This window comes from Cynocephalus volans, chromosome 3 (genome assembly GCF_027409185.1).
Source record: "Cynocephalus volans isolate mCynVol1 chromosome 3, mCynVol1.pri, whole genome shotgun sequence".
Taxonomy (NCBI): Eukaryota; Metazoa; Chordata; class Mammalia; order Dermoptera; family Cynocephalidae; genus Cynocephalus; species Cynocephalus volans.
Window position 1 is genome coordinate 130,648,208 of NC_084462.1, and position 27,744 is coordinate 130,675,951.

The window sequence follows — 27,744 nt, forward strand, 5'->3', positions numbered from 1 at the left end:
GAAGAGACAGATATATTTTACATAAATTACAAGAAGAAAGAAAATAAAATAAGGTTTTTCAATTTCCATTGGTAACTATTTTGGACAGTCTTCATTTCTATTTGTAGATTTGAGTTATAATCTAGCACCATATAGCACTTTTGTAGTGATGAGCTGCTGGATACAAAATTTCTCTGATTTGTTCATATAAAAATGTCCTCATTTTACCCTTATGGTTTTTGTAAGGTTTAGAGTTATTACATTTTTTTCTAGCACTTTAAATATGTTTTTCCATTATTTTCTGCATACCATTATTTCTCATGTGAAGTCAGTTATCATTCATCTTTGTTTCCTTGTAATAATGTGTTTTTCTTTCTCCCTCAGGCTGCTTTTGAGAATTTTCCTTGTCTTTGGTTTGTAGTAGTTTGATGATGATGTAGCTAAATATGGTCTTTAGTTTTGTGGAGTTCCTTCTAAGATTTTTCCATTATTTTTTAAAATATATGTATTTTTTGCCTCATTGTAACATTTCTCTCCTTTACTTACTCTAATTATACACACACCACAACACACACACACACACACACACACACACACACACATACACACACACACAGGAGAGGGATTTTCAAAAAGTTCATGGAAAGATTTGTATAATCTTTTAATTCCATTTTTCCACAAACTTTGAAGTGCCGTGTGTGTGTGTGTGTGTGTGTGTGTGTGTGTGTGTGTGTGTGTGTGTTGAACAACACTAAATCTCTCTTTGCTTCAATTTCCTCATCAGGTAAATGATGGTAACCATCGTAAGCTTTTTTATAAGAAAATTAGTTAAAGTATGTAAACCATTATCAGCACTGTTTATTACTATCTGTAAAGATATTCAGCTAATATTTCTCTATTTCCCTATTGATGTCATAGATTATACTAATGCATTCCAAAATATTGGACTGAGATTATATTAGAGGAATAAATTTTACTTGGTGATAGACTACTACTCTTTTAATGTAAGGTTATTCAGTTTGCTAATATTGTATTTATAAATAATGCATATATATTTATCTATAAAATCCTCTAGTTTACTATTTTTGTTATATCTCTCTCTGTTGCATTTTCACTTTTTGGTTTCAAAATCTATTATCTTCTCTCCTACTCCCCATCAGTGTAACAAATAATCTCAGACTTGTCCTCCACGGTACTGTATAATTTAAAATGTTACATTCTTTTCTTATCTCACCGATCTCTCCTTTATTTCTTTTATCCAGTTTCTTTTTTTCCTTCATCCACCATAGTATCATCTCACTTTTTATTTTCATAAAGTTCATATTCTTATGTATTTTGTTAATAATATAAAGCATATACTGTACAAATTTTACTTACACCTGAAGTCAGTCAGTAAGACTTTTTCAACAGTATATGCTTCTACTATGTGCCATGTTAGCCTCTTTTTATACTGAGAAATCTTCACTCGAGTCTTATTTTCTCTCTTTCTCTTTCTCTTCTTAAATAATGTGAAGTAATCCTGTGGCATTTTTGTCCAAACCACTTTGGGGACTTCTTTTGTATCATTTTATATGGAAGTTTTATTTTTCTCGGGTAGGTTAACCTATAGTATTGATTGAATCAACAGGAAACTGATATTGTCATCAAATCGATAAATGAATAGTTTTGTTAAACATTGATAGTGATAATACTTTTTTTCAGATCAGTTCATTGTAATTTGCTAACAAAATATGTATTTCAGAATTTACTTAAAGTAATAATACATGCTTTAATGACACACATGTTAATATATGACACTATTTTATCAATAATGATAGAATATTGTGTCAGTATTGAATAAATTATTTCTGTTAGGAAATACACGTTTTCTATGATCATGTTTACATTTTATTTTTTTAATTAACATTTCCTTTTGACGTAAGTAATATAAATTATAACTTGAGTTATTTTAATTTTTGTTTATTGAATACATACTACGTGAAAAATATTTTGCCTAGTTCTAAAGAAGTCAGGTCTAAGTCATCCTAAAGTTCTACTTAGATTTTCAAAGAGACTAAATGTGATGTGTGCAGTTGTGGCTAGATTTTATTTCAAAAAGCAAATATTACTTGCTTTATAAGAAAAAGCCACTAGAAGTATAGCTGAAATAAGTCTTTCAAATACATTATAATTTAAACATCTTATTTTTAGGTAGCAATAATTGTATTATTATCCCAATCAACGGATACAAATTACTTATTCACTGGTATATTAGAGAGATGATGATAAAAGCATTATTAATGAACAGACAAATTACTTTGAAACTTTTTTGCCCCCAAAGTTTACAGTTCTTAACTTTTTAAAGGAGAATTCAGCGCCAAAACATATTTAAACTTATGTCAGTTCTTCCTGATCAACAAAATTAGAACTTGTGATACAGAATAAAGCTCTTCCAGAGAAGTTTACATTCAGCAAAGCTGATTCAGCACATTATTATGGTATTACTGAAAAAAAATTCCAAAGTGAATGTGATGGATTGTGTTAATACCCTGTAAAAGTAATTTTAAATCCTCAGAGACTCTGTATTTATGCTTTAGTAGGCGCCAGATACCAAAATGTATGAATTTAATCATCCCCAAGGATTTTCAAATGCCATACATATAGTTCCATGATACAAGTTTAATGTAGCTAAGCAAAACTTAAACTGTCTTTTTCTTTTCCATGGTTTCCTAATTCTCATCTTTTGGTCATCTCGTATCGAGTCAGATGCCGGAGCTAGAGAGGACTTAGCTCATCTCTTATCCTTAAGGATTGTAGGGATAAAGGCTAAATGACCTAACCGCTTTTTCATCTCACGAATAATGACCAACATTTGGGGGTTTTTCCTGATATTACGCTATAGCATGGTTCTTATTTTTATACTATTTTATATAATAACTGTACAAAATATAATTTGCATAAATATTATTTATCATCACTATAACCTAGTTCACTTCTTTCATTAAGTCTTTCCTATAATTTTATTTTAATTTATTTTACTATAAATATGTGTTATATATATATTTTAGATAAACAACTTATGTCTTAAAATGTGCATACATATTTCCAATAGATACTTGAAATTTTCAAGCTCACATGAATTAACTTGTGATTTGGTTTATTTAAAGATCTGGAGATCACTTGCATATAAATCACATTTTTATTATAATCAGTAACACGGACTCATTAATTTGAGTTTCACAGTTCATGAAAGATGAGCATGTACCAAAATCATCTAGCTCTAGGCAAGGTCTATGTATATTGATAGGCAATTGTTAGTACCATTTGTTTCATACACACATACAAAATGGGAAATTATAAAATCATTATTTTCTGCTCGAGTAGAAATGGCTGTATGAATCCATTGATATTATTGTTTCAACATATAACTGCAATGACAAATAAAACATGTCAGTTCATTTTCTTCAGTCATTACCATGCTTTCTGGTATGCAGTTGACTCTTTAGTGCCCAACACATTTTTCCTAAAATATAGCTTATATCAAGTTTTCTATTTCTCTTGTGTATGTCAGATCTCTTATGCAGACCTTTTTTTCTCGTTGTTTCTGTCACCCTCCCCACTCTTCCGTAAGAACAGCATGCTCCATTCTCACACTTTGGCTCTTTCTATTTCTCACATCCTCTAGTCTGTCTTTCACTTCCTACTTACCTCTTTTGTGGATGCTTTACATTTCTTCTCTTCCATAGAAATTCTTATTTTAACCCTGCTGGCCTCAGCATTCTCTCCCTTGCTCACCCTTAGCATGGGCCTATCACAAATTTTGATGCATATTACTCTCTGACTTTTATTTTATTCAGTAATTCACTATCCCAAATAAATGACAAACTATTTGATGGATGAGAAACTTCTCATAATTCTCTCTTATCCTCCACAGAACTGTAAACACCACTAGGCACACAGCATGTGCAATGTATCCTATTGAGCAGAAATGAGTGAATTCAACACCTAAGGGTAAAAAAAAAACCCATCACGATAAATACTTACTTTCACTGTAGTTGGTTTAAAAAGGATGGTACACTGGGTAAGCTCATTCGCTTACCATTAATATTCAATTGATGAAATAATGTCTATTAATTACACTGAAAATGTGACTTGTGTAGTTTGAAATACCAGCCTTTTGCAATCATTTCATATATTTAATTTTGTTTAAATATACTAGCTTCTATTATACATTGTCTAAGGGACCATCACCAATGAAAAATTAAATTAAAGGAAAATAAGTTTAGTAGTTGGTGGTTCAAAATCTTACTTAAAAGGTAAATGCATTAGAAATTTCCTATAGTTTTACTAGAGGGTCTGTGACAAGTGCCTATAATAAGATTTTGATTATATATGGTAATAAACCAAGGCTAGATTCTATCTACTCCCTCACATTTTAAATATATCTCATTTAACAAAGCAGTTTACTGAAAGAATGTTTTCCACTTACAGCATTCTTTTCATATTGACAGCATTGGCATTATCAGTATTAAATGCAAATAGAAGTTCATTGAAAATATTGATTAATTCTTAACAGAAAGGGTGACTTAATATTAACTATGATCAAACAATTAGTAGTTTGGTATCTAATATTTAAATGGTGAATACTAAGTCACCTTATCTATTTCCTCAGCCACCTGGGAGTTGTCTTTTGCAAGGAAATTCATTTTGAGAATTTATCAAAATGCAAGTATCTTAAAATTACACATTTATTCCACTGAGATTCATTGAGAGACAATGTAGTCAAGGTTCTAAATAATGACCCCTTGTTTTAACATTATTTTTCAAGCTCAAACTGTCTCTCACATAGTGTTTAATGCCAAGGAAAACAAATTCCAATTTGTAAGCAGATTTTCTATTTGAGGAATATATTCAAGATATAAGTAAGAATCTCAATGTTTTTAACTTTAATCAAAAGAAATATGGTCTTTGACCAGCACAAGAATAAAAGCCAGACTTCTAAAACCATGCAAAATATCGTCACCTTTGCCTTCTCTATATTATTCTTGTATAAAAGTATTTAAGTTCATAGTTTAAAATCCAAGAATGTGAGCATCTCTGGCACTTAGAACGCTTGAATCCATCTCTTGCTAAAGAATAACCTAAGATATCTTATTAAAAGAGGCTTAATGAGAGGTTCATTCCAGATTTTTAAAATTCTCTTTCTACATTGTTAGGTCATCACAAAGTGATGTATATGGGCCACAATAATTCAGCTCAAAATACAAATTTTATTCTCTCATATATTATTGTTTATCAATATATGAAATTTTTATTTGAACAAGTTTTATATCTTTCTGAAATTACTAAGTAAAGATACTGCCCTTTACATTACTCAAGGGTACTTTTTACAACATAATTTTCTTTTTGAATTAATTGTTAAGAAATATGTGACACTTTTGCTTTCCTTTTTGCTTTATTTGCCAGAATACTTAGATGCAAATTCAACTTAAGTTGATAATTAACTTTTTTTTTTACAACCTATAAGGTCTTTGTGAAACTATCTTCTATTTCCAATTTAAACTTCACACTTTCAATTCTCTTGTTTTATTATTCTGGTATACCCAGAAGCTAAAGCATCTAGTTTGAATTATTTTTTAACCTATTGAGTATTTTTTGTTTCAGAGAATAAAATATAAATAAATATTGGTTATTGTTCTCAAGGAGCTTACATTTTAGTGGGGGTCAGTGTGGCAAGCACTACAACAGACATGTGCACCAGGAGTTACTGGAAGAAAAAGAGCACAGAGGATGGGGAAGAATTTCAGTATGTGGCCTTCAACTGGACTTTGAAGGAAGAATATGAGTTATCTAGATAATTAAATAGGAGAAAAATTACTTATTCTATTATACAATTTTTTAAATATTCATTTATTTAATAAATATTTATTAGGTGCTCAAATAAATATTTACATGCAGGGCACCATGTCATGGGAAGAGACATTGTTTCTGCCCTCACCAAGCATACAGCTTAGCAGGACAAAGGACAGAGCCTGTGAAGATGACCCAGATACAACAGAGCTCGATTCGGAGAACTTCAGGTATGACTAGAATAGACTAAGGAGCTACTACAAGGAGAAGCCAGAGGACCATATATTTTCCAAGCCCTATGTTACTGGTTTTAGAGAATGACTTTACCCTGGAAGCTATAGACCAAAGAGACAGCAAGGAAATCAGTTAGCAGGCTAATTCAGTACTATATGCAACAAGTGATGGGGATGCAAACTGAACATTATATTCTAAAACACATTTCAGAACCCTGAGGACTGATGTCCTTCCTCATCGCCAACCTCTCCAGCTGTCTCTATTGCTGATCAGTTTGTGCTCTCAATCACCACTCTCCTAAAGCTGTCCACTCTTTGAGCATGCATCTTATATATTTACTTTGCAGAGAAAATAGAGACTGTTAGGATGCCATCTTTCATATCTATTTTCTGGTTTTGCATCTAGGAATATATCAGAAGCCACATTCCTACTTAATTCTTTTTTCCTATCTCAGGGGAAGTGACATTAGTTCATCCCTCAAAGCTAATTTCCCAACCAGAGCTCTAAATTCTAACCTGTTTGTAAAACATATTTCCCTATTATTTTTGTATCTCTAAACTTACCCTTTCTGTTGACCTTTTTTTTTTTCTCTTAAAATAGGCCCTTCTACAACCCCACACCTCTCTACTTAATCACTTCTTCCTTACCCTTATGGTTCATGAAAGAGTAGACTTCATTAACAAACTCATTTTCCTTTCCTCACATTTGCTCCACAGTGAAATTAGCTAGTGTCTAGAGGCACAACTTTGCTGAACCATTCTTACCAAATTCAATGAATGCATTCATAGGTGCCTTTTGTATTTTTATCTTTAATTTCCCTGTATGATATGATGCTTATATCTCAGATTCTCCTTTTTAGAAATAAATGAAGTATATATTTTACTGGTTTTTAATAAGCTTATGTTCTATCTAGTGACCTCATATGAGGTTTAATTTCTTTGCATGAGCATTAGAAGTTGGGCTGATTCATTAAGAATCAAAATGCCCACTAGTAGCCACAGGAATATGGAAACAATATTATATTATTATCAGTAGCCAGATATTGTATCATTTACATATAAATCAACAGTTTGTTTAAGGGTAATACATTATAGCTTTCATTTGAAAAAATGTTTTTTCTTCAATAAATTTTGATGAAACTTCCAATTGACACCAGAAATTGTCTCAGTATGGTAGACAACCTCTAAGCAGCCTCCTGATAAATTAAGCCTTCTATCATTAACATTCTTAATTAATGCTCTTAATTTCCTGCCCTTGATTATAGGCTGGAATTGCCAACTTAGTCACAATAAACAGAATAAAGAAAAGGTACTAAATGTCACTTCACAAATTATTTTGTACAATATGTTGGACATGCGTTCTCTTTCTCTCTGTTTCATGAATGGCTTGCTTTGAAGGAACTCTGCTCCATGTCATGAGACAGCCCCATGGAGAGGTCTACATGGTGAGGATTTGAGGGAGGCCTCCTACCAACAGCCAGTAATATGTGGATATTTATAGTTCAACACCTGTGAGGAAATGAAGCTTGCTACAAACCAAGTGAGTGGGCTTGGAAGTGTATCCTCCCCAAGTTCAGTTTTCAAATTAGACTGAAGTCCTTGCCTGGCAGCTTGACTGCAACCACATGAGAGACATTGAGCCACAGACACCCAGCTAAGCCATACCCATATTCCTGATCAACAAAAACTGTGTTTGTCATTTAAGTCACAAAATTTTAGGAAAAATTGTTATGTAGCAATACAAAAGTAATTCTGGCGCGGTCCACGCCATGGCGGGGTATTGAAAAGAATAGCTCGGGCTGCCCTTTCTGACTTGGCAAGGCCCCGGGGGGAGAGCTACTGGCAGGGCCCCAGCTACCAGCACTTGCTTTCACTTAAAGATCTCTGCCTCGGCATAGTGGTGCTGCTTTTGCTTTCTCTTTTGATGTTTTGGTCAGCGTGGCAGTTTCCTGAGTTTCCAAAAGATGCAAAAAATGACACACAAACAGTTGTTGTCATAAAATTAGATTATCCCACAAAAGATCCAGGAAGATCAACAATTTCAAATTGTCCCTTTTGAGTCAATTTATTACACCAACGGATGTTTTAAAAACACCTTATGAGTAGTCATGAGCAATTGTTTTTATCAAAGAAATTAATAAACAGTAGAAATCCCCATCCTCTTCCCACCATCTGGGTAAATGGTTATATGGATTATAAAATGGGAAAAGGAAAAATTTGGTACACTCCTAGGGGACGTCCTAAATATGACTTAAGATGGCAAACGTCACTTACAGGGGATTACATTAATGGTAAGAGAATGGTTGGAATTAAAGGAAAAAGATACTATAGGAAGAATTAAGTTTATGAGAAAGAATGCGTAGAAACCCTGTTACTCATTGGTGCCTTAAGTTAAATAAAAACACCTTAGTAAGATATTGGGACAAAAACATATGATGCACAACTTCCCCTCCTAAAAATAAAGATTACAGATTTAATCTTAAGTGCACCTGGTTTTATGCTTTGCTTTTTGTGAGATGGTGCTGTGCACTTTGATATTTTATTAATAGATTTTTCAGGATTGTACGGGCCACAGAGCCGTTGCATGCCTTTTTTAAATGCATAAAGCTGTTCAATTGTCCCTTGCTCCTTTTCCAGATGAACGGTAGGTTCATGCTTTGAGAATCATTAGCCTTTATTTAGTCATAAGCTTGATTATTAAATTTCCATGTTTTAGCTTTATATGTTTGTATCAAGATATTTTAGTTTAATATATGTTTTGTAACTGCAAGATGCTGCCTTTCTGTATTCAGAATTGACATTTAACTTCAGCTTGCTTGTTAAAGATTTAGTTGTAAAATAAACAGTTAATAAGAAACAAAACACTGCATCAAGTTCTGGGAAGAAGAAAGTACACCCCTACTACCAAAGAGTTACTGATGCAGACAGAAAGAAACTGACTGATCATCTGAAAAGTTTTCCATGAACTTTAAACTGATGATTAATTTTGTTGATAAAATCAAATTACCCACTTTAACCCCCCCCCCCATATTGTGTAACAAATAAATGTGCTGTTTTCAGCCTAAAGTTTGCTTCAGCTGCTTTAGCTGCTCTGGCTGCGACAGAGCTGACAGCCCGCAGGGTGAGAACGTGCTTCAAAGGAACAGAGGTCTCTGCCTGTGTTTGTTATTTTCACCGTCTCCTCATCCCTTTTTCAAGGACCCCCACCCGACTGGAGCTGGTCTCTGGCATAACACAACATATCAACTTTATTTTATCTCCCTTCTAAGTAATGTATCACTCATTTTTGCATTATCAGATGATTATGACTCTTCTCAATGATACACTCTCCCTTAGTCACAGTTAAAACTGCAAGATTTAGTTACAATTACCTAAGAAGTAATAAATGCAGTTAGGCTACTAGAAATCCAAGACAATTCATTTTTGAATCTGGATTTCCAAAAGAATAAAGAAAACAGAGAATGCAATTTGTAAAACTGGTGACTATAAATGTCCTCAAGGCTTACAGATAATTGAGGATCTGAGAATAACATAGGCAAAGAGGGAAAATTTTAACTATAGAAAGAAAGCATCTCCCTAATGAAATATCTCATCTAGTCTTAACTAATTACAATGTCTGTAACAGGTATTTTTTTTTTTTTTTGCCTAGATTTTAGTAGCAGCATGACTGTACCTTGCTTAGAGCAACCCAAGTGACAGACCTGATGCCCAGCCTGCCAACTTCAACCATCTGATGAAGCAGACAAATGGCACAGGCTCAAAGTTTTTACCAAGTAATGGAGAACTGCCCTCCCCAACTCCACCCTGAAATAATCAGAATAAAACTAGCAGAAAGTCAACTAGACCTCCAGTGACAATAAAGAAGATAAGAATAACAATTGTGACGTTAAAAGCATATTAAAAATTGGGATTCTGCATAAATATGCAGAAATTTTGAGAGGAAGCCCTAAAAGAGCGAGTCTTATAAACAAGTTAAATACCTACTTTACACCTTAAAGTAATACAAAATATTGGTCTTGGAATTATTTATTTCAAAAACAATAAAAAATATGCCTCTTCCAAGGTAAATTGGAAGAGAAAGTCCATGAAACAGATTCAGAATATAGAGTAAGTAAACACACATGATCAACAAAAGAGAATTAAGAGTTGAGCTAATCCTACCTTTGTAATAGGAAAGTAATTGCACAATAATAAGATGGTTTGGTCACTGTGTGGAGATTTGTTTCCTTTCATAGTCTATGCCATAGTGAAACTATGACTACTCTTATAGGTTTCTAAGTGCTTTTCCTGTCCATGTTCTATTTCCCAAAGTTTTTACCCACTGTTTTCCTAAATCAAATATCTCAACATGCTTCTTGTCAGCACAAAATATGTCATAACTCCCCCCAACTACTAAATAAATGTCACATACTTAGCTAAGGTTTCCTGACACTCCAGTAAATCATCCTGCAGAGTGGTGGAACAGACAGACTCTGTGTCCAGTTTCCCAGATTGGTATCACAGCTTCAATACCTATCAGGCATGTGATGGGCATGGTAATTAAAATTCTTTGTATTTCAGTTTCCTTATCTATGAAACAGGATAATGATTTTAATAGCACAAATGTTTATTGTGAAGATTGAGAAATAATCTATGAAGTGTCCTGGTTCATGATGAGTACTCCATAGATGTCAGCTATTACTTTATTATTGCTATTATAATTGCTATTTGAGATTCAAAGTAATCTGATTATTATGAGTGTCTGCCATCTGTTAGAAGATATTATGTATGCTTTCTCATTTAACTTAAACTACAGCTCCCTGAAATAGGAATTATTATTACCATTATACAGATGAGGAAACTAAGATCCAGACAGTTTAAGTGACTTCTCTGAAGTCTTATAGAGACCGAATGCTACAGCCAGGTTCCAACCCAGGTCTCCTGACTTTGCATGGAGGGCACTTTTCACTTCATAAGAGCTGTCCTTTCCAGGCTTGTCACCTATTGCTCTACTGTGAAGAACACTGGTTAATAGTTGGGTATGAGTTTGAATCCCAGCACAGCCAGTTACTTGGCAATTCATACGGCCTTCTTGAGGTTCAGTTTTCTTCACTTTAAAAGATGGAAAATGATGCTCAATTTCACAAACCTAAGATTACTTCACCTCAATAGTATATATTATGCACCCAATGTTATTAGCTTATATTAACATATTTGTATTATTATTTTTATTACTTTATATCAACACACTAATGTGACCCTAACTTCCAGCATTTTACTTACTCATTACCAGTGCCTTAATCCTCCCTGTACCAATCTCTGCCTATTGAACACATAGCCCTCGTGAGTACCCGGAGAAATGTTTTCCTTTGTTTTGAAGCATCGCATCATTCCTCAACTAGATACAGACCCACAATCCCTTGTCCAGGCTCTGTTTCACTATTCAGAATTTTATCTTATATTACAAAGGTAATAGAGTATATCTCTTGTATGTGATATCTGCTAGAATGGTCTGGAGCAGAATACCATAATTAAATTTAGTAATATTTTTGCTGCAAATGGTATTATGTTCACACTCATTTGGATAAACAGACTGTAAAAAGGCTTATATCAGTTCAGGTTTCTGACACATGTAGATCTATTTCTAACACATGTAGTTCAAGCTAATATGTACTGAAAAATGATTAAACTTTAAAAAAAAAATGGTGTTTGGTTTTTTGGATTTTAGAATTGCACATAAAGAATTGTAGACCTGCATGATCTTTCTCCACAGGAAGTTTTGTTAGGTCCACTCTCAGTGTTATGTGGCATTCTCTCTAGCACAGTTGTGTATTTACTCATCTTAGCCTAATTACTGCATGATATCTCCAAGGGCAGGGAATGTATCATCTTTGTGTGCTCTTCAGGACCTAGTGCATTCTTAAATCCTACTATTTACGTTAGGCATACTTTACAAACAAGAAAAAAAAATCACAACAATATTCCACATACATGGATGGTGCTAAAAGTACTTGTCAATATCACAATATGACAATATTCTTTTGCACCATCATTAATAGGCAGCGAGTTATTATTAAAGCAAATTTCTTTGGAAAGAACTACCTAACTTATGCTGTGTCAATTCCACAAGAAGATCTCATTAGGAATTTACCTCACTGATGGTCTGCCTGAATTAGAATTCCAAATTTCTAAATTTGGGAAATTAGATGATGAGAAAAATTCTTAGCATCTTATTTTGCAATTTGCAGGTAAGTCATTTAAAAAGTCAATTATTCGACTAAAACTGTTTCCATGCTGTGTGTTTGTGAGCCTTTCTCTTTATAAGAAACAGTAATTTTTGCCATCTCACCTATATGTTGTCCATACATGTGATAAAAGAAGCTGAAACAATATGCTGTGTTCGTAGGTCCATAAGGGTTTTTGGGAGCTATGCTGAAAACAGGGCTGAGAAGTCGAGCCTTTTCGCCTTCCAATCTGGGTCGAGAAGTCTCAATGTACATGTAAAAACCTTAAAACAGACAAAATAAAATGTTTCAACACATTATTGTTAGTAACAGGAAACTTCAAATCATTGAGAAGTTTCAGAGTTTTTGTACAAAGTAAAGATTTGCTTCTCATTTATGATATCTATATGTGCATACATAACTAATGGTGGCTTTAACATACAGAATAAATTATCTACTTAATTAAAGATAAAATGTACAAAAACATGAGACCAAATTGGAAGTTTAGACTGGAATTATCAAGAATTTTTTTTTCTCATCTCTGAACTGTATGTCAGCAAGTTCTGAGAAAAATTATCTGCAAACTTTGAAAATATCTAACTTATTGATGCTGAACACAAAATTTAATGATTTTTTCCATTATCTTCATATATATGGCTAAAAATTCTTTTGTATTTCATATTAATAGCGTTTTTAAAAGTCTCTGGTGGCTCTGAACACAACACTTTATACAACTCATACCTTCTTTGGAGCCACTGCGATCAGCGTTAGGTCCTGTGTTGGGAGTATATTTTGTATTTCTTGTTGCAGTACTTTGTTTTGTCCAGTCAAAATTATCTGTATCATCTTGGGTGAACAAACAAATGTTACCATCTTCAAATCCACAATGAAATTCTCCTGTTAACAAATTTTAATTAAAGTAACTAATATTAATTAAATGAATACAAACATTGCAATACTTTTATAAAAAAATTTTAAACATTATGCAGCAATGTAACATCATGATAATGGCACCAGAGCCCTAACAGTGTACAGATTTATGACTAAGCATAAAACTATTTCAATATTAATAAAAAACAAACAAAAAAATTTATGTAACTTAGTTTCTTATTGAATAATGATGACCCAAGCCATTTTCCTCTGAAATATCCAGATAACTGAATTAAAGAATACAATTCATGCTTGAATTATAGCTGAATAATTTTCCCAACTTTTATTTTGTAAGTATAGGAACAATAAAAACAAAGCTGTCGATTGAAAAATAACCTTTATTAATTTACCTGATGGTATTTTAAAGATGTAAATGTAGAGTTTATAATTTTTCATTCTGTGTCTACAGATGCTTTTATGGATACTCATTTGCATAAATAAAAGTTTTCTTAGGACAAGATAATAGCAAATTATTTTGTAAAGTAGTCATCTTTCATAATTTATTTGAATGTAGGTTTACCAGATGCTTGAAATTTACTTAAAGTAATAAAAAAGTCTTTATGAAGATTCTTTATGGGATGTTTTGGATACCTATTATACACTGAGTTCAAACCCAACACACATTCAGAAAGAGACTTTTTCAAGTAATTCTCAAAACTAGGTATCACAGGTTCTTTTACTGGATATACCTTGCTTGAAAAATAGGTGTAAATGAAGTTCATAAGTCCCCCTAGACACATAATTAAACAATGTGTATCCTTAATTAAACATAGTGCATATTATTTTATTCAACCTAATAATTCTGAGAAATCACTATAATCCTTACTCATGAGGCTCACAGAGGAAAAAACATTGACTAATGTCAGCTATGAAATGATAAAGTCACAACAGAATCCAGATTCCCCAGATTCCTTAAATCCAGATCCCTGGAATTCCCTGGAATTCATAGAGATATAAATATCTGAAGAACAGAGACTCCTATTTGAGTCCCCACTTATCCCACACTAGGTTAAATTTATCAGATATGCTTGGGAGTGGAACCCTTGGTTTGAATCACATACCTGAATTAATTGAAAATTATTGGAACTTAAAAATAAAAATAAAACAGAAGGTTTTCCCTTTAAATTTAAGAAATAAGTTTTTGTTTCGTTTTTGTTTTTCAAATTTAAAACTTAACCTGCCGTAACTTTCTGTATTTGTTTATATTCTATATTCCGGATAGGTAGGGTTATAGGGAATATAAGCATTTAAGGGAGTCAAAATCAGTAAATTTCTGAATAAACAATATTTCACAAAAAATAATTATTAGGCACATATATGTCACACATTTTATACCAAACACTACATGATTTTTTGATGCTATCATTCAAAGATACAGTGTTGGTGACAGCAGTGTCATTATATGCATGCGTAGATTTACTTAAATGTCTTTTAGGTGCAATATGATATTCCTTTAGCTGCTACTTTGGAGTCATGATAATCCCATAAGGGCACTGTTTGATTTTAAATGTTTTCAATTGTTTAATTACATATTATCTATAAACCAAAGAGATGTCAAAGAACAAATGTAAAGATTGAGGATTTCAATCTATACATCTGCTGTCAAATCTTCCTTTTTATATGTTATTCGAAATTTTGTATGATGAATTTTTATGACACTACCTAATCATATCTTTTTTGCAATTTAATTTTGACTTTAATTGTAAATATGTGCAAAAAGTTTATCCATAAAGTAGTTATTTGGAATAAAGAGTATGTGATAGACATGACAATGCACTCAGCTGTATAAACTTATCAAAAGCCAATTGAAAATTAAATGTTAAAATATCTCTTGAAATAGAAAAGTAATAAAGTCTGGGATTTTCACAAAGACACCCAACTGAGGATTGACTAGATCTTGAATCTTTTACTAGTTTTCTAATTACAACATTATTTTGGCAGAGTTTCAAGGGCTACATAGAAATAAAGGTATTTTAAATATTCTGAATTACATGGTCTCCAAAATTTTGCTTTATTTCCCTGAATCCTTCCCAATATGGTGAATAAAGAATCAAAACTCGGGAATAAGAAGCCTGATACCCAATGGCGCTCTTTAGTCATTCCTTAAAACCTGCAAAAATCCAGCCTTATACTAAAAATAAAAAGCTGTCATGAACTGATATTTTAGAGTGGATTTTTTTTATGGTAAATCCTCTTTTTAGTCCAAAGTCGTTTTCCAGAGATAGGGAGACTTTCACGCATGAAGATAATTTTCAGATATATACATATGTCATCTGGTACTCATAACCTTTAATATAAAGCAAAAGAAAAATAATTTTCCAAAATTTACAAAATATAACCATTCTATAAATTTATAACCTAAATCGGGTCAAATTTATTGGAATTTCAAACAGTAATCTAAGAAATAACTTTGACTAAACCATGCAAAGATCAACTCTCTAAGTAATCATAGTTTTTTATGAGTGGAATATAGAAATTCAAAGAATTAAAATCAAAGAAACATGTAACAACAATAAGAATGATATGCAATCCCATAAAAGAAAAAAATAATCCCATAGTTACAGAAATAGCAAATATTAACCTGGTTGGAAAAATGGCTCCACATTTCCATATTTAGGAAAATTTATGCACCTCAATTGTTAGCATTAAATAATTTGTCATTATATTCATATCCTCTGAAATTAAAAACTCATTTAATGCCATTTTTATTAATTCTAAACCTCTGTGTTTTAAATCAAATAAGAATAGTTGCTAAATAATCTTTGCATATGTATATGTTTTATTTTTCTTAATTATGAAATACAGTTCCATTCTTAAAGTGAAAATATACTTACTCAAATGAGGATTTACAGGAGCTACAAGAAAAGTAAAAAATAAAAACAAGAAACAGAAAACAACGTTAGCATGGCTTAAATGTCTTTTATAAATAAAAGTCTAATCAGTATCTCATAGTTTCTTATCAAAACTTAACGATCTTCCCCGCTGTGACCATGGAGAATTATATCTGCAATGCATTTTGTTCTAGAGTATTGATTACAATGTACTTTGGAGCTCAGCGATAACAGCTTCAAAGCACCAAAAAGATCAATGTTAAGTAGCATGGGGGATTTGTTCATTTTCCAAGGAACAGAGTTGCTGACCTTTTATATCTTAACCAGTGCTGAACAAAATCCAGAAATGAAAACTGAAGCTGACAATAGTCAAACTTAAAATCTAGATCGTTTAACAATGAAAATAATTATCCAACAGAGATTACACTTTTGTTTTTTGCTGTTATCTATTTCTTGTGAGAAAAACATGGCATATATGAAAATAAAGCAATCATCATATCGTGTAATATCATGTGTCCTGAAACAAATAGCTATTTCAGTGCCACTCTGTTTAATTACATTAAAACATACAACATGCAGAGTTTTCAAATGATAAGCAACAATACATTTTGCATTTTTGTGTACTAAAAGTATGTTTCAGAAAACTAACAGTGTTTGCAATATAAGTGCCAACTGATTTTCACCCAAAGAGAAATGGGTTTCAAATTTTACTAAGACATCAACAAAAATACATATAACCTGAGACAAAATTGTATTTGTATGTATCGTTTAGGCATTTATCACTTAAAGAAAACTCCATTTTGTATGGAGAGCATGATTGTAGTTTCCCAAGTACAACGGGTAGTTAATCTACCCTGTAGAACTCTATCTCTAGTTTGTCATTTTCTTAGTGTTTACCATTAACCACCTTTATCAAACTTGTACATTACTAGTCAAGTATGATAGGCAAAAACGCATACACAAGCACAAAGCATGTTCATGTACTCATATAATTGTTACATTAGTGCACTGAGATCAATTTTAACTAATTGAGACAGTTTCTCAATCATTTTTACCATTTCTACAAATAGAAGGAAATTTCCATTGCCTTAGTTATTTTTCTGATTATGCATTCCACATTGCAAATTATGAAATGAATAACATAGAGAAGAGACTATATCTTTACTAGTTCCACTGAAAGTGAACTAAAAAAATAACAATTCCTTTTCTCATGAGATATAAATATATTTTAATATGAAAAATTAATTAGTAAAAATCAAAACTTTTATAGTCAAAATAATATAAAATAATAAAAATTTGTGTACAATCTTTCAAAGAAGGATCTTTGAATTATAATTTTGTTCTACAGAATTTCATATCTACATGTACCTCTCACCAGACCCAATTTTAATTGCATCTTCCAGAATATTTTAGTAATCAAATTTTCTATAAATAGCACAGTTAACTTTGTGAAAACTTGCAATTTTAAATTCTAAATATTGCAGTGAGTCAATTTTTTCTTCTTTCATTTGAATTTGCATGTCTAATTTCTTATAAATACTTATTATAGACTAAATTGTGTTTCCCAAAAATTCTTATGTTGAAGCCTAATCTCCAATGTGATGTATTTGGAAACAGGACCTTTAGGGAGGTAATTGAGGTTAAATGAGGTTATAAGGGTGTGGCCCTAATCCAAGGGGATTAGTGTCCTTATATGAGGAGGAAGAGACACAAGAGAGACTCTCTTTGTCATGTGAAAACACAGTGAGAAGACGGTAATATACAAGCCAGAAAGAGAGCCTGCACCAGAAACCAACCGCGCTGACTCCTTGATCTTGGATCTCTCAGCCACTACAACTATGAGAAATAAATTTCTATTGTTTCAGCCACTAGCGTATGGTATATGTTATGATATCCCAAGCAGACTAAGGCAATGCCTTTAAACCATTAAAGTGTACCTTGCCTAAATATGTATTATTTAAAAGTTTAAATAAATGTTTAAGATTTTAATACATATGGCTAAGAATGTATTTTTTAAAAATTAGAACTAAAAGTAATATTTATTTTCCACATCTCTTTTTCATTTCAGTTTATTGCCTCAGAGTCTTCAGTAAGAACTACTGAGCTCATATTTCTTTTTTAATACCCCTTTAAGGAAAGTCATAATGGTTTCCTAAACTTAGCAGAGAAGTAAAGATCCTCTTTCACAAAGAGGTGAACCCTAGTTCTAGTCAGGCTTTGTTATTTCACAGTTGTTTAACTTTGCATGACACTGAAACTTTCTGGGTCTTAATATCTTCATCTTTTAAAGAAATGGATATTAATACATGGCTTCTAGTGCCCCCACCCACTAAATGGTCAATAACTTTATAATTTAGGGGCAGGAAGCATAAACATCAGAAAAGAGGAAATAATAATTTATATTTTATAAAACATATGAAATTAAAAACTTTAGAAAATATACTGGGATGTTATCTAGTTGTCTGTCGAATAACAATTGTTATTCTGTGCTAATATTTATGTCACTAACATTAAAAATCCTAATATTTTCAAGAACTACATTTAAGAAAAGATAAGCAATGACTGATCACTTACTAATATTATATTCTATGTTATACATCAGATTTTTAGTGAAAATTGATCATAGGTACAAGCAACTTTGAGATTTTAATAGTTTCACTTTATTTTTCACTTTTGACAGTATTCACTGCTTCCCTCTGAAGCAGAAAAAATATACTTAACGCTAAACACAATGATGAACTTCAGCTGCAAAAAAAGCATTCTATTTTCTTTTTACCCGAACCCTAATCATCAATGATAAAAAGAACGTTCCAGAAGCAATGAAATATAAAATATTTCACCAGCGATTTATTCAACTCTGAAAAATATATTGAAAATTCTAGAGCTGGTTATTGATCATTATAATTCTAGAATTCATGCAAATTTCACCTTATAAAATATTAATCTCTTTAGCACACATTAAATAATAACATATCTAATTGCTGTTGTTTCTTGTTGAGCTATTAATTCTAGATAGAAGATTTAGATCAGCTTCTAATTTTTTCACAGTTCTACACTAGTTTCTATTTTTGCTCAAATAGGACATTTAAATAGTGAAGAAATATTTTATGCACATAGTTTGTAAAGGCAAATTATCACTAACAACACACAAACATGTAGACATTTTCAACATTCACAATTTGAGAAAATCACCACCACCACTAACAAAACAGCAACTAAGATGTCCTTTAATAGGTGAATAAATAAACTGTGTAATGTTTATAGAATAGGACATTATTCTACAGTAAAAAGAAATGAGCTATCAAGCCACAAAAAGACATGGAAAAACCTTGAATGTGTATTGCTAAGCAAAATAAGCCAGTCTAAAAAAGGCTACAAGCTGTATGACTCCAACTATACAACATTCTGGAAAAGGAGAAACTATTCAGGCAGTAAAAGGATCAGTGGGTGCCAGAGTTGGAGGGCGGAAGGAGACATAGAGCACAGGGGACTTTTAGGGCAGTAAAACTATTCTGTTTGATACTGTAATATTGGAAAAATGACATTATATACTTGTCAAAATCCTTATAACTGTACAACACAAATAACCCTAATGTAAACTATTGATTTTAATAATAATGTCTCGATTTTCATTAATCAATTATAACAGATGTGCCTCACTAATGTAAGATGTTAATAATAGGGGAAAATGCATCAGGGAAAGGGAGCTTTCTGTACTTTGTGCTCAATTTTCTGTAAAATCTAAAACTGTAGTGAAAATGAGAGCTATTAATTTTACTAAAAAAAAAAGAAAAAAGAAAAAACATTGTGATCACATTTCTTAACTTTTTAATGAGATAAGTTTTAAAGTCATCAAGAATTTGAAAAGATAAAATGTAGACAAATATTCCATCATAATTGTGGGATCAAAAATAAAAGGACAATTATGAATTCACATTATCACATAGGTTCAATGTTAACTAAAGCATTATGTTCTATATCTGTTTATTTGTAATCGAATATTACAATTTATGGCGTTAAGGTTTGGGTTGTTTTGGGGGGGGGCTTTTTGGTCACCTGGCTGATGATAGAGAAAATTCAATATACTAAATTTTACTTTGTGTCTAAATTTGGAAGATAATTGTAACCTAAATGTTCCTTATAGTTTAAAATGCAAATACATTCTTTTAAATAAAAGGCTACTTACCACTATATTTGATCACACGAATTGTTGAGTCTCCTTCACCAAATTTGGTGAGAGGAGTCAGTCGAACTTCATAAGCCTCTGGTTTAATTAGCTCAGTCAAGTTATATGTAATTAATTCTCCCTTTTGAATATTGCCATTTATTTTAATCTCCTGTTCCCACCAACGCTGCTGTCCAGCCTGAAATCAAAACAATTACTTAATAAAGTCCCCAATATTTTCTTTACAGGTACTTACTGTACTCAAAGGAAATGAGAAAAAAATTCTGAAATTTTATTAAATAAGAAAGTACAATATATTATGTGAATACATCTTATTAAAGTTTGTTCCTATAATGAGCAACAAATTTTTCAGATGTCTGTATGCAGGTGCTTGCAGATACTTACCTAATTATCAGAGGTTAATTAAATATATTTGATAGATTTAATATGTCATTCAGTATGATGTAAGAGTCAGAAAGTTCAAACAACTTTGATATGGAAGTTTGAAGAGATGCAAGTTTAACTATTTTTTACTTAACATATTAATGACATTTGAGACTTGAATAACTGCAAATTCTCTATTATATTAGCAAAAATATGTATTACATACTTAACGGTTGCCAGGATGTACTCCAGGCATTAGGGATATGAAACAAAGAGGACTAAGTTCTTAACTTTCTCAAGTCTATTAAAAAGAGAGACATGATAAACAATCAAATAAATGTATAACATAAAATGATTTGAAATAGTCAGCTGTGCAGTAAAAAAATAAGTAAAAATGACAAGGAGATTAAGAGTGATAGTTGGGAGGGTGGTAGGAGAAACTCTTTTATCTAGGTAGTCAGAGGACATTTCCATAAGAAGGACGCTGGGGAGTGAAGCAAGATGAGGGTTAGGAATTTACCATTGGATTTGGCAAGATGAACATGATGGTGATCTTGAAATAAATGGTACCAGTGGAATAATGAAGATGAAAACCTGAATGTAACAATTTAAAAGAATGGGTTTCTCACTACCTCCCACACTAAAAACACAATGCTCAGCAAATTTAACAAGACAGTTATACAAAATGTTCAGGAAACAAATAATTTTTTTCTTATACAAAATGTTCTAGAGATTTAAAAAAGAAGAAAAAATAACTCCCAAACTAATTTTATTTAATTTTAACCAAAATAATTAAGGATAGTACAGGAAAGGAAAATTACATATACACAAACCAAATTCATACATTCATTCATTACATATACACAAATCAAGTTTTAAAAGTCATGTTACGTCCAGTATGGTTTATCTCACAAGGATGCAAGAATTGTTTACCATTAGGAAGTATGTTAATACAGTTAACTGGCAAAAGAAGAAAAAATTTATTGCTACCAGATGGATAAAAATTGGCTTCAACTCCTATTTATAACAAAACTATTAATAACAGGAAAAGAAGGGAACTTGCTTAATCTGATATATAAGATCTAACAAAAATCTATAGGACACTTTGTTAATAATGCTTATATGTTACAATTATTTCCCCCAGTATCACAAATGAGAAAAGAATGTTTAATATAATTGTTTAAAAATTTTACTTTGGTAACAATGAAGGGTATAATAATTGTAAAAATGAAATAAATCTGCAGGGTTATCTACATAGAAATCTCTCTCTTTCTCTTCCCGCTCTCCCTCCATGCACATATATTTAGTCTTCCCACTTATGAATAAATCATAGCTCTCCATTTATTTTAGACTCACTTGAATGTCTTTTACTAGCATTTTAAAGTTGTACTCATTAAATTAATGCATATAACTCACTAAATTTGTTAGTAGGTAATTCATAGATTTGCTTGTTATTATAAATTGTGATTTTGTTCTATTCTATGCTATTTTGCTAGTTTATAAAATTTTGATTTTTTTTGCATTTTCCTTATATTCAGCAATATGTATATATATATAAATATATATTTTTTATATATGGTACTCTTTCTATATACATTTATATATACTAGGAATAGTACCTTATAATATGCATCTGAAACTTTTTATATCTGAAATCTATAGTGTCCTTGTTCATAATGCTTTTCTCCTTGCTTGCTTGGTTATTTTTGACTATGTGCTGATCATGTGGCTTAAAATTCTATTACTGGGGGTTCTTTGGGGCCTAGGACAAAGACATATGGCTTTAGATGTGTACCTCTGTTTCTGATATGCTCCTAAGGGCATCAACTTTTACTTTGATCATGAAACCCTTTGGTGTTACAGATTAAAGTGGAGAAGTTTCCTTGCTTTGGGCAGGCCTTGGGTTTTTATTCTTATCTGCCTCAACACTGCCAAACTATTAAGAATCAAAGTTCAAGTTTGTCTGGGTTGGTGAACAGCTAAGGGCAAAAGTAGTTTGGGTAGAAATTCCATTTATTACTTTGGATTCCCATTTTCCCTTAGCCTCTTACCTGATAATTTCTCTCTCCTTTTCTCTGTCTCCCTGTACACACACTTATACATGTACATACTATATATATGTGTGTGTTTATAAGTGTATGTATATGTATTCCCATATATTTGTTTTCTGAAGGTGGGTTATTCCTAATTATATAGCCTATACTGCTATATTTCTGAAAGTGAAAATCTCAAATATGTGTGCTATTAACACAGTCCTACACAAATGACAAAATTTCCTTATAGTATAGTGTCTTCCTCTGGAGCAGAAGGAACGTTTATTTGATGTCTAGTATAATAAAGATGTCTCCTTTTTTGGGCAGTTGTTAGGAAGGTTTCCTTGGCGTCAATTATAAAATACTAAGGTTTCTTAAGCTCAGAGTCCCTTATGTAATGCGCAACCAAGGCATGTGCACCACCCACCTGGGTGCTTCTGTGTGACTTTGGGGGCAAGAGGAATCCATGCTAACATAAAACTTATGCATCTGCTGTGTTATGAGTCCTTTTCTTTGACCTAGCAGTCGCTAGTCGTCTGCTAGTATCCATGATAGTGTTGTAGCTAACGTGTTAGCTTGTAAGTAAGGTAAAATCTCACTGTTTTCCACCCCCACTCTTTAGTACTGACATGCATATTCTCATTATTTTATATATACACCAAATCTTAATATCATTATTTTTTGAAAGTTTTTGTCTATCTGATGGTGGAAAATATTGTTGTAGTTTCAATTTTCATTTCTTCATGAGGCTGAGGCTCTTTTTTAATTAACTAGTTATTGTGTTTCCTCATCTATAAAATACCTGTTCTTATTTGGCTCATTTTGCTACTGAATTCTTTTTTTTTTTTTTTTTTCATATGTATGAACTAAATACAAAGTGCTGTTATTTCAAAAGATTAAAAAAAGGAGTTTAAGCACCCAAAAATATATACAAAATAACTTGACATTTTGCTGTTATCTAAAAACACGTTTAATTAAGGTGTACTCTTATGGATGTTAATGTAAGTTTAATATCACTCAGTGTTTGTAGTACATCTCGGGGGAGAGACTGTAGGTGTTCTGTGGTTATAATGAGATGTTCTACTCAAGTAATTTTAGTTGGCAGACACATTGATGTTGTTACTTATTACAAACTGTGGAGTACATAACTTCATATGTGTATTAAAAAAGCAATAACTTCGATTCCAAGTCTTTAATTTAAGGCTGCAATGAATGTATATACTTCAGCAATTGGATGAATAAGCAATCAAATACTTCATATCATATCTCAGTGAGCTGTGCAAAATGTAAAAATGGAAAACTAAATGCAATGTTTGCATGTACACAAAAGAAAATGCAATATTATTCTACTGGTTGAAGGTAACACTACACAACCCTCAGAGAACGTGAGATCTAAATCATAACTACAGATGACAGTCCCAGACCATACTTATAAGCATACTGATATAAAAGTAAGGTGTTAAAATTTTTTTCATGCCAATTTTAAAAATTCCATTTAACTTTTCCTTTTCCTAGGAGATACATTCCTGTTAATGGGTAGCCTAACCCCCCCTCAAATCCCCTACAGTGAGACTTTTTATTAAATGCTGTAGTTTGTTACTTTTGCCACAGAGAATAATTAAAAAGCTATTGCTGAAAAAGGTTTCAGGGGGAAAAACATATTAATTTTTTTCTCTTAATTTTAAAAGAGACAAATTAGCTCCTCTAAGCAGAAGGCTGCAACAGACTTTGAAATGTAAAGAGGGAAAAAGCTGTTATCCTTTTCTTTTCCTTTTGGACAGTGAACTTTTTTCAGCCCTGTAATGAACTCCACTGAAAAGTATCGGATAAGTCAGAATCTACAAGAGAAGAGGGAATATATATAATATACTTTAAATATATACAATGAAAAAGAGAAATTAAAAATGTGTTAACATTACATTCCCACTTCAATATTATAGTTAAATTTCTAAAAGCACTTTTAAAAACTATATTTGAAAATAGGAATTAAGAAATTAATCAAACAGATTAAGCTTATTTAAAAACTCTCTTCTGTGTTTTTAGTATAAATTGTACTAAGTCAGACTACTTCCAATTCACTGTGACCCCAACCAGTAAGGTGCCTAAATGATGACTTCTATACAATATATCCCCTTATTCCACCAACATATATCAGAAAGGCTGATCCTTTAATGGTGCATTTGATTTATCTTCCATAATTTATGGAATTGCAGCTTGGGATGATAGTTGGAAATACTCAAAGTATTTTGTTTACTAAGAAAATAAAAATATATATATAGCTAGCAACTTTTTGAAGATTCACTATTGACAAGCATTTTGTTAAAGATTTTACACATTTTAACTTAGTAAAAATCCATTGAGATTAGTATTATTATCCTTATTTTCTCAGCTGAGGAAACTAATAAACTAATATATGTTCCCAGGTTATGCAGTTGGTAAGAAGCAGGACATGATATGGAAACCCAATATTGTCCAATATCAAGACTATCCTTGTAAACTTAATCTCTATTCTCCATTTCCTATTATTACATTAAATGTGTTGCTTTCACAGATTTCCCTGACCAATGTGCACTTTATCTACATTCCTTTAGAAAAATGAAGAAGTTTATTTTTTTTTTCATGTGGGAAATCCTAATTATGTTGAACTGAATTACATAGCACGGGGTGATAGACTAAGACAATAAATCTACCTTTAGGAGAAGGCTTAGTCACACAAAAAGCTTTTGATTTTGTGATACCTGACATTTCTAAGTGAATTTAGATTCTGCTTTGGATTTTTATTTAGTGGCTCCAGTGAACGTGTGCTCTGGTTGTGCTTAGGTTGTACTCATAACTGTTACATAAATCATTAAATGAAAAAGTATTTCATATTACCTCAGGAAAGAATTTGCATGTATTACTGACATAACTCTCTACCATGTATTTATTAGTTCCATCTATGAAAACAAAACAATATTGAAAAACACCCAAGTTCCAATAAAAAAAAAAGAAAGAAAAAACTTGTTTCCTATCAAGGTTGGAAGTAACACATTCTAATTATTCTCTTGTCATGCTTGAAAGCAGGTGAAAGGACACCTCAGCCTAAAGATTAATTCATTATACATTTCAACCCTGACAAATTGGAATTTAGCAGCTGTCAGCATCTTTCTTCATTAGTTAGTTTACTCAAGAAGTACAGATAGATTTGTATTTAGGTTTTGAATATTTCAGGTTTTTAGTTTTGACTCATCTTGGTATCTCTCAGTTACAAGGGGATTATAATCATTTCCTTCAATTGTTTTTATAAATAAATAAAACAATGCTTCTTTATGTCTATAGGATATTTCACTACTGCTGCATTCTGGATTTAATACTAATAGCCTTATATTTTGATCCTGCCAATACCACCTGTGCCATCCATGTCTCATTTATAACTTCCTCTAATAGTCTTTTAACTGAACTTATTGCTTCTGGTGAATTCTAATTACTGTCCATCCTACATTTTGCCACTAAACTAATTAAATCATATTTTTTTGCTTATATTATTTGATTGATTTCCCTTTTAAATATCATTTATAATAACAGATAGAATTACCGTACATCCACTATGTACTTTGATGAATCATTTAAGTTCATTTAGTTAAAGTCTATATCATCTTGGATATTTTCTAAGTTCTATTAGACTATTTTAGCTTGATACCATTTGGGCAATAAATTTGACACTCATAGGTAGAAATATCAGGTTAATATATTTTCACAGACTTTATATAGTAGAGCATATACTGATATACAAATTTTAAAGTACTGATGTACTGTAGCTTTAAATCAATTATTGACACTGATAAAAAACTTAATCATCAAGGTATTCTAAAATAAAATAAAAATGTAAAAAAAGACAGAATAAAAATGTAAAAAAAAGGCAATGCTTACACAAATATGTAAACAGAGATTAGAATCACTTACTGCATTTTGGATTAAAATTGACAATAGTATTCTCTTTTCATGGAAATTACTGCATAACGACATTGATTGATATATTTATTCATTCATTCAAAATCTTCTAACTTGGCATGACAGACAAAATAAATGGTAACTAAGCAGAATAAGCTCTTTTTTTATATTGTATCAGTATTCAAATTGAGAGTGGAAGGGACAGCAAATAGGAGCATAAGAATATTATATAAAAAATATTCAAACACAGCTCAACATATCTTCAAGCTCTGCATACAGTTTCTTCGAGTCTAGAAAATTTAGAATAAGTAGAACAAATAAATGAATAAGTAGAACAATGTGGCAGCAAATGCTACTTGCTAATCTATTCCCAGTCCTGTTGTTCTTTAGTAAGAACACCCAGTATTTAATGATGCTACACTTCTGAGCATTTCTTTCTTTTTTAAATATATTTTTTATTAGCATATTCATTATTACAAATCATACTTATTCTTTATGCTTGTTATCGAATCCCTGCTCCCCTTCCTCTCCTCCTCCTCCCTTCCCCTTCCCACTCCCCTTTCTCATAACCATGGATTCGTTCTCTCCATCTGATAGATTAACTGTTCCTCTGTTGGTTTGTTGATCTGTCCAGTACCGAGACAGGTGTAATCAAGTTCTCCCCTATTATCATAAATCAGATGATTCCTCTATTACTCTGGAGTACGTTTTGTGGAGGCAGATGACCTCTTCTTTTTTTTTTTTTTCCTTTGGTCTCTTCTGGTGCCTACCCTTCTGTCAGTGCAGTTGAGAGTCTGGCATGCCATGGGAACAGTGGCTGTAACTGCTGCTATAGAGACCAGCCATGTTTGCAGCAGCCACGGCAATTGTGGTGGCTATGGTGGGCTTCCTGCATGGAAATTGTGTGTTTGGTGTGCTCTTTACCTGGGTGCAGCTCGATTCAGTTTCCCGTGACTCTGTACCTCAGGATCCCAGTGGTGAGCATTCATTTAAATCGGGTGTGGTCATGTGACCTAGTCCTGGCCAGTGAAATGTAAATGGATGTGCTACGTAGTGCTTCTGGGAAGGCTAGCGAAGACGGCCTAAACAACTGGAAAGGGTTCTTATTCATTTTTTTAAAAAATTTTTTAAAGAAATTTAATTTTTAAAAATATTTTGTCTTTACTCTTGATTCTGACCTGCCACTATCTTAGATCATTAGGTAATCTTGACCATGGAAGTCATTAC

At 31.9% G+C, this 27,744-nt stretch overlaps 1 protein-coding gene across 1 annotated transcript in view; it reads right to left on the minus strand.

Annotated features, from left to right (window-relative positions):
• Window positions 1–27,744, minus strand: part of MDGA2 (MAM domain containing glycosylphosphatidylinositol anchor 2) — an 800,938-nt gene that overhangs the window by 17,785 nt on the left and 755,409 nt on the right. Inside the window, exons 11-14 of the mRNA XM_063091085.1 lie at window positions 20,192–20,369; window positions 16,009–16,029; window positions 12,986–13,141; window positions 12,370–12,528 (exon numbers count right to left, since the gene is read on the minus strand). Coding sequence (XP_062947155.1) covers window positions 12,370–12,528; window positions 12,986–13,141; window positions 16,009–16,029; window positions 20,192–20,369 — 514 coding nt within the window. The remainder of the gene's footprint in view (window positions 1–12,369; window positions 12,529–12,985; window positions 13,142–16,008; window positions 16,030–20,191; window positions 20,370–27,744) is intronic.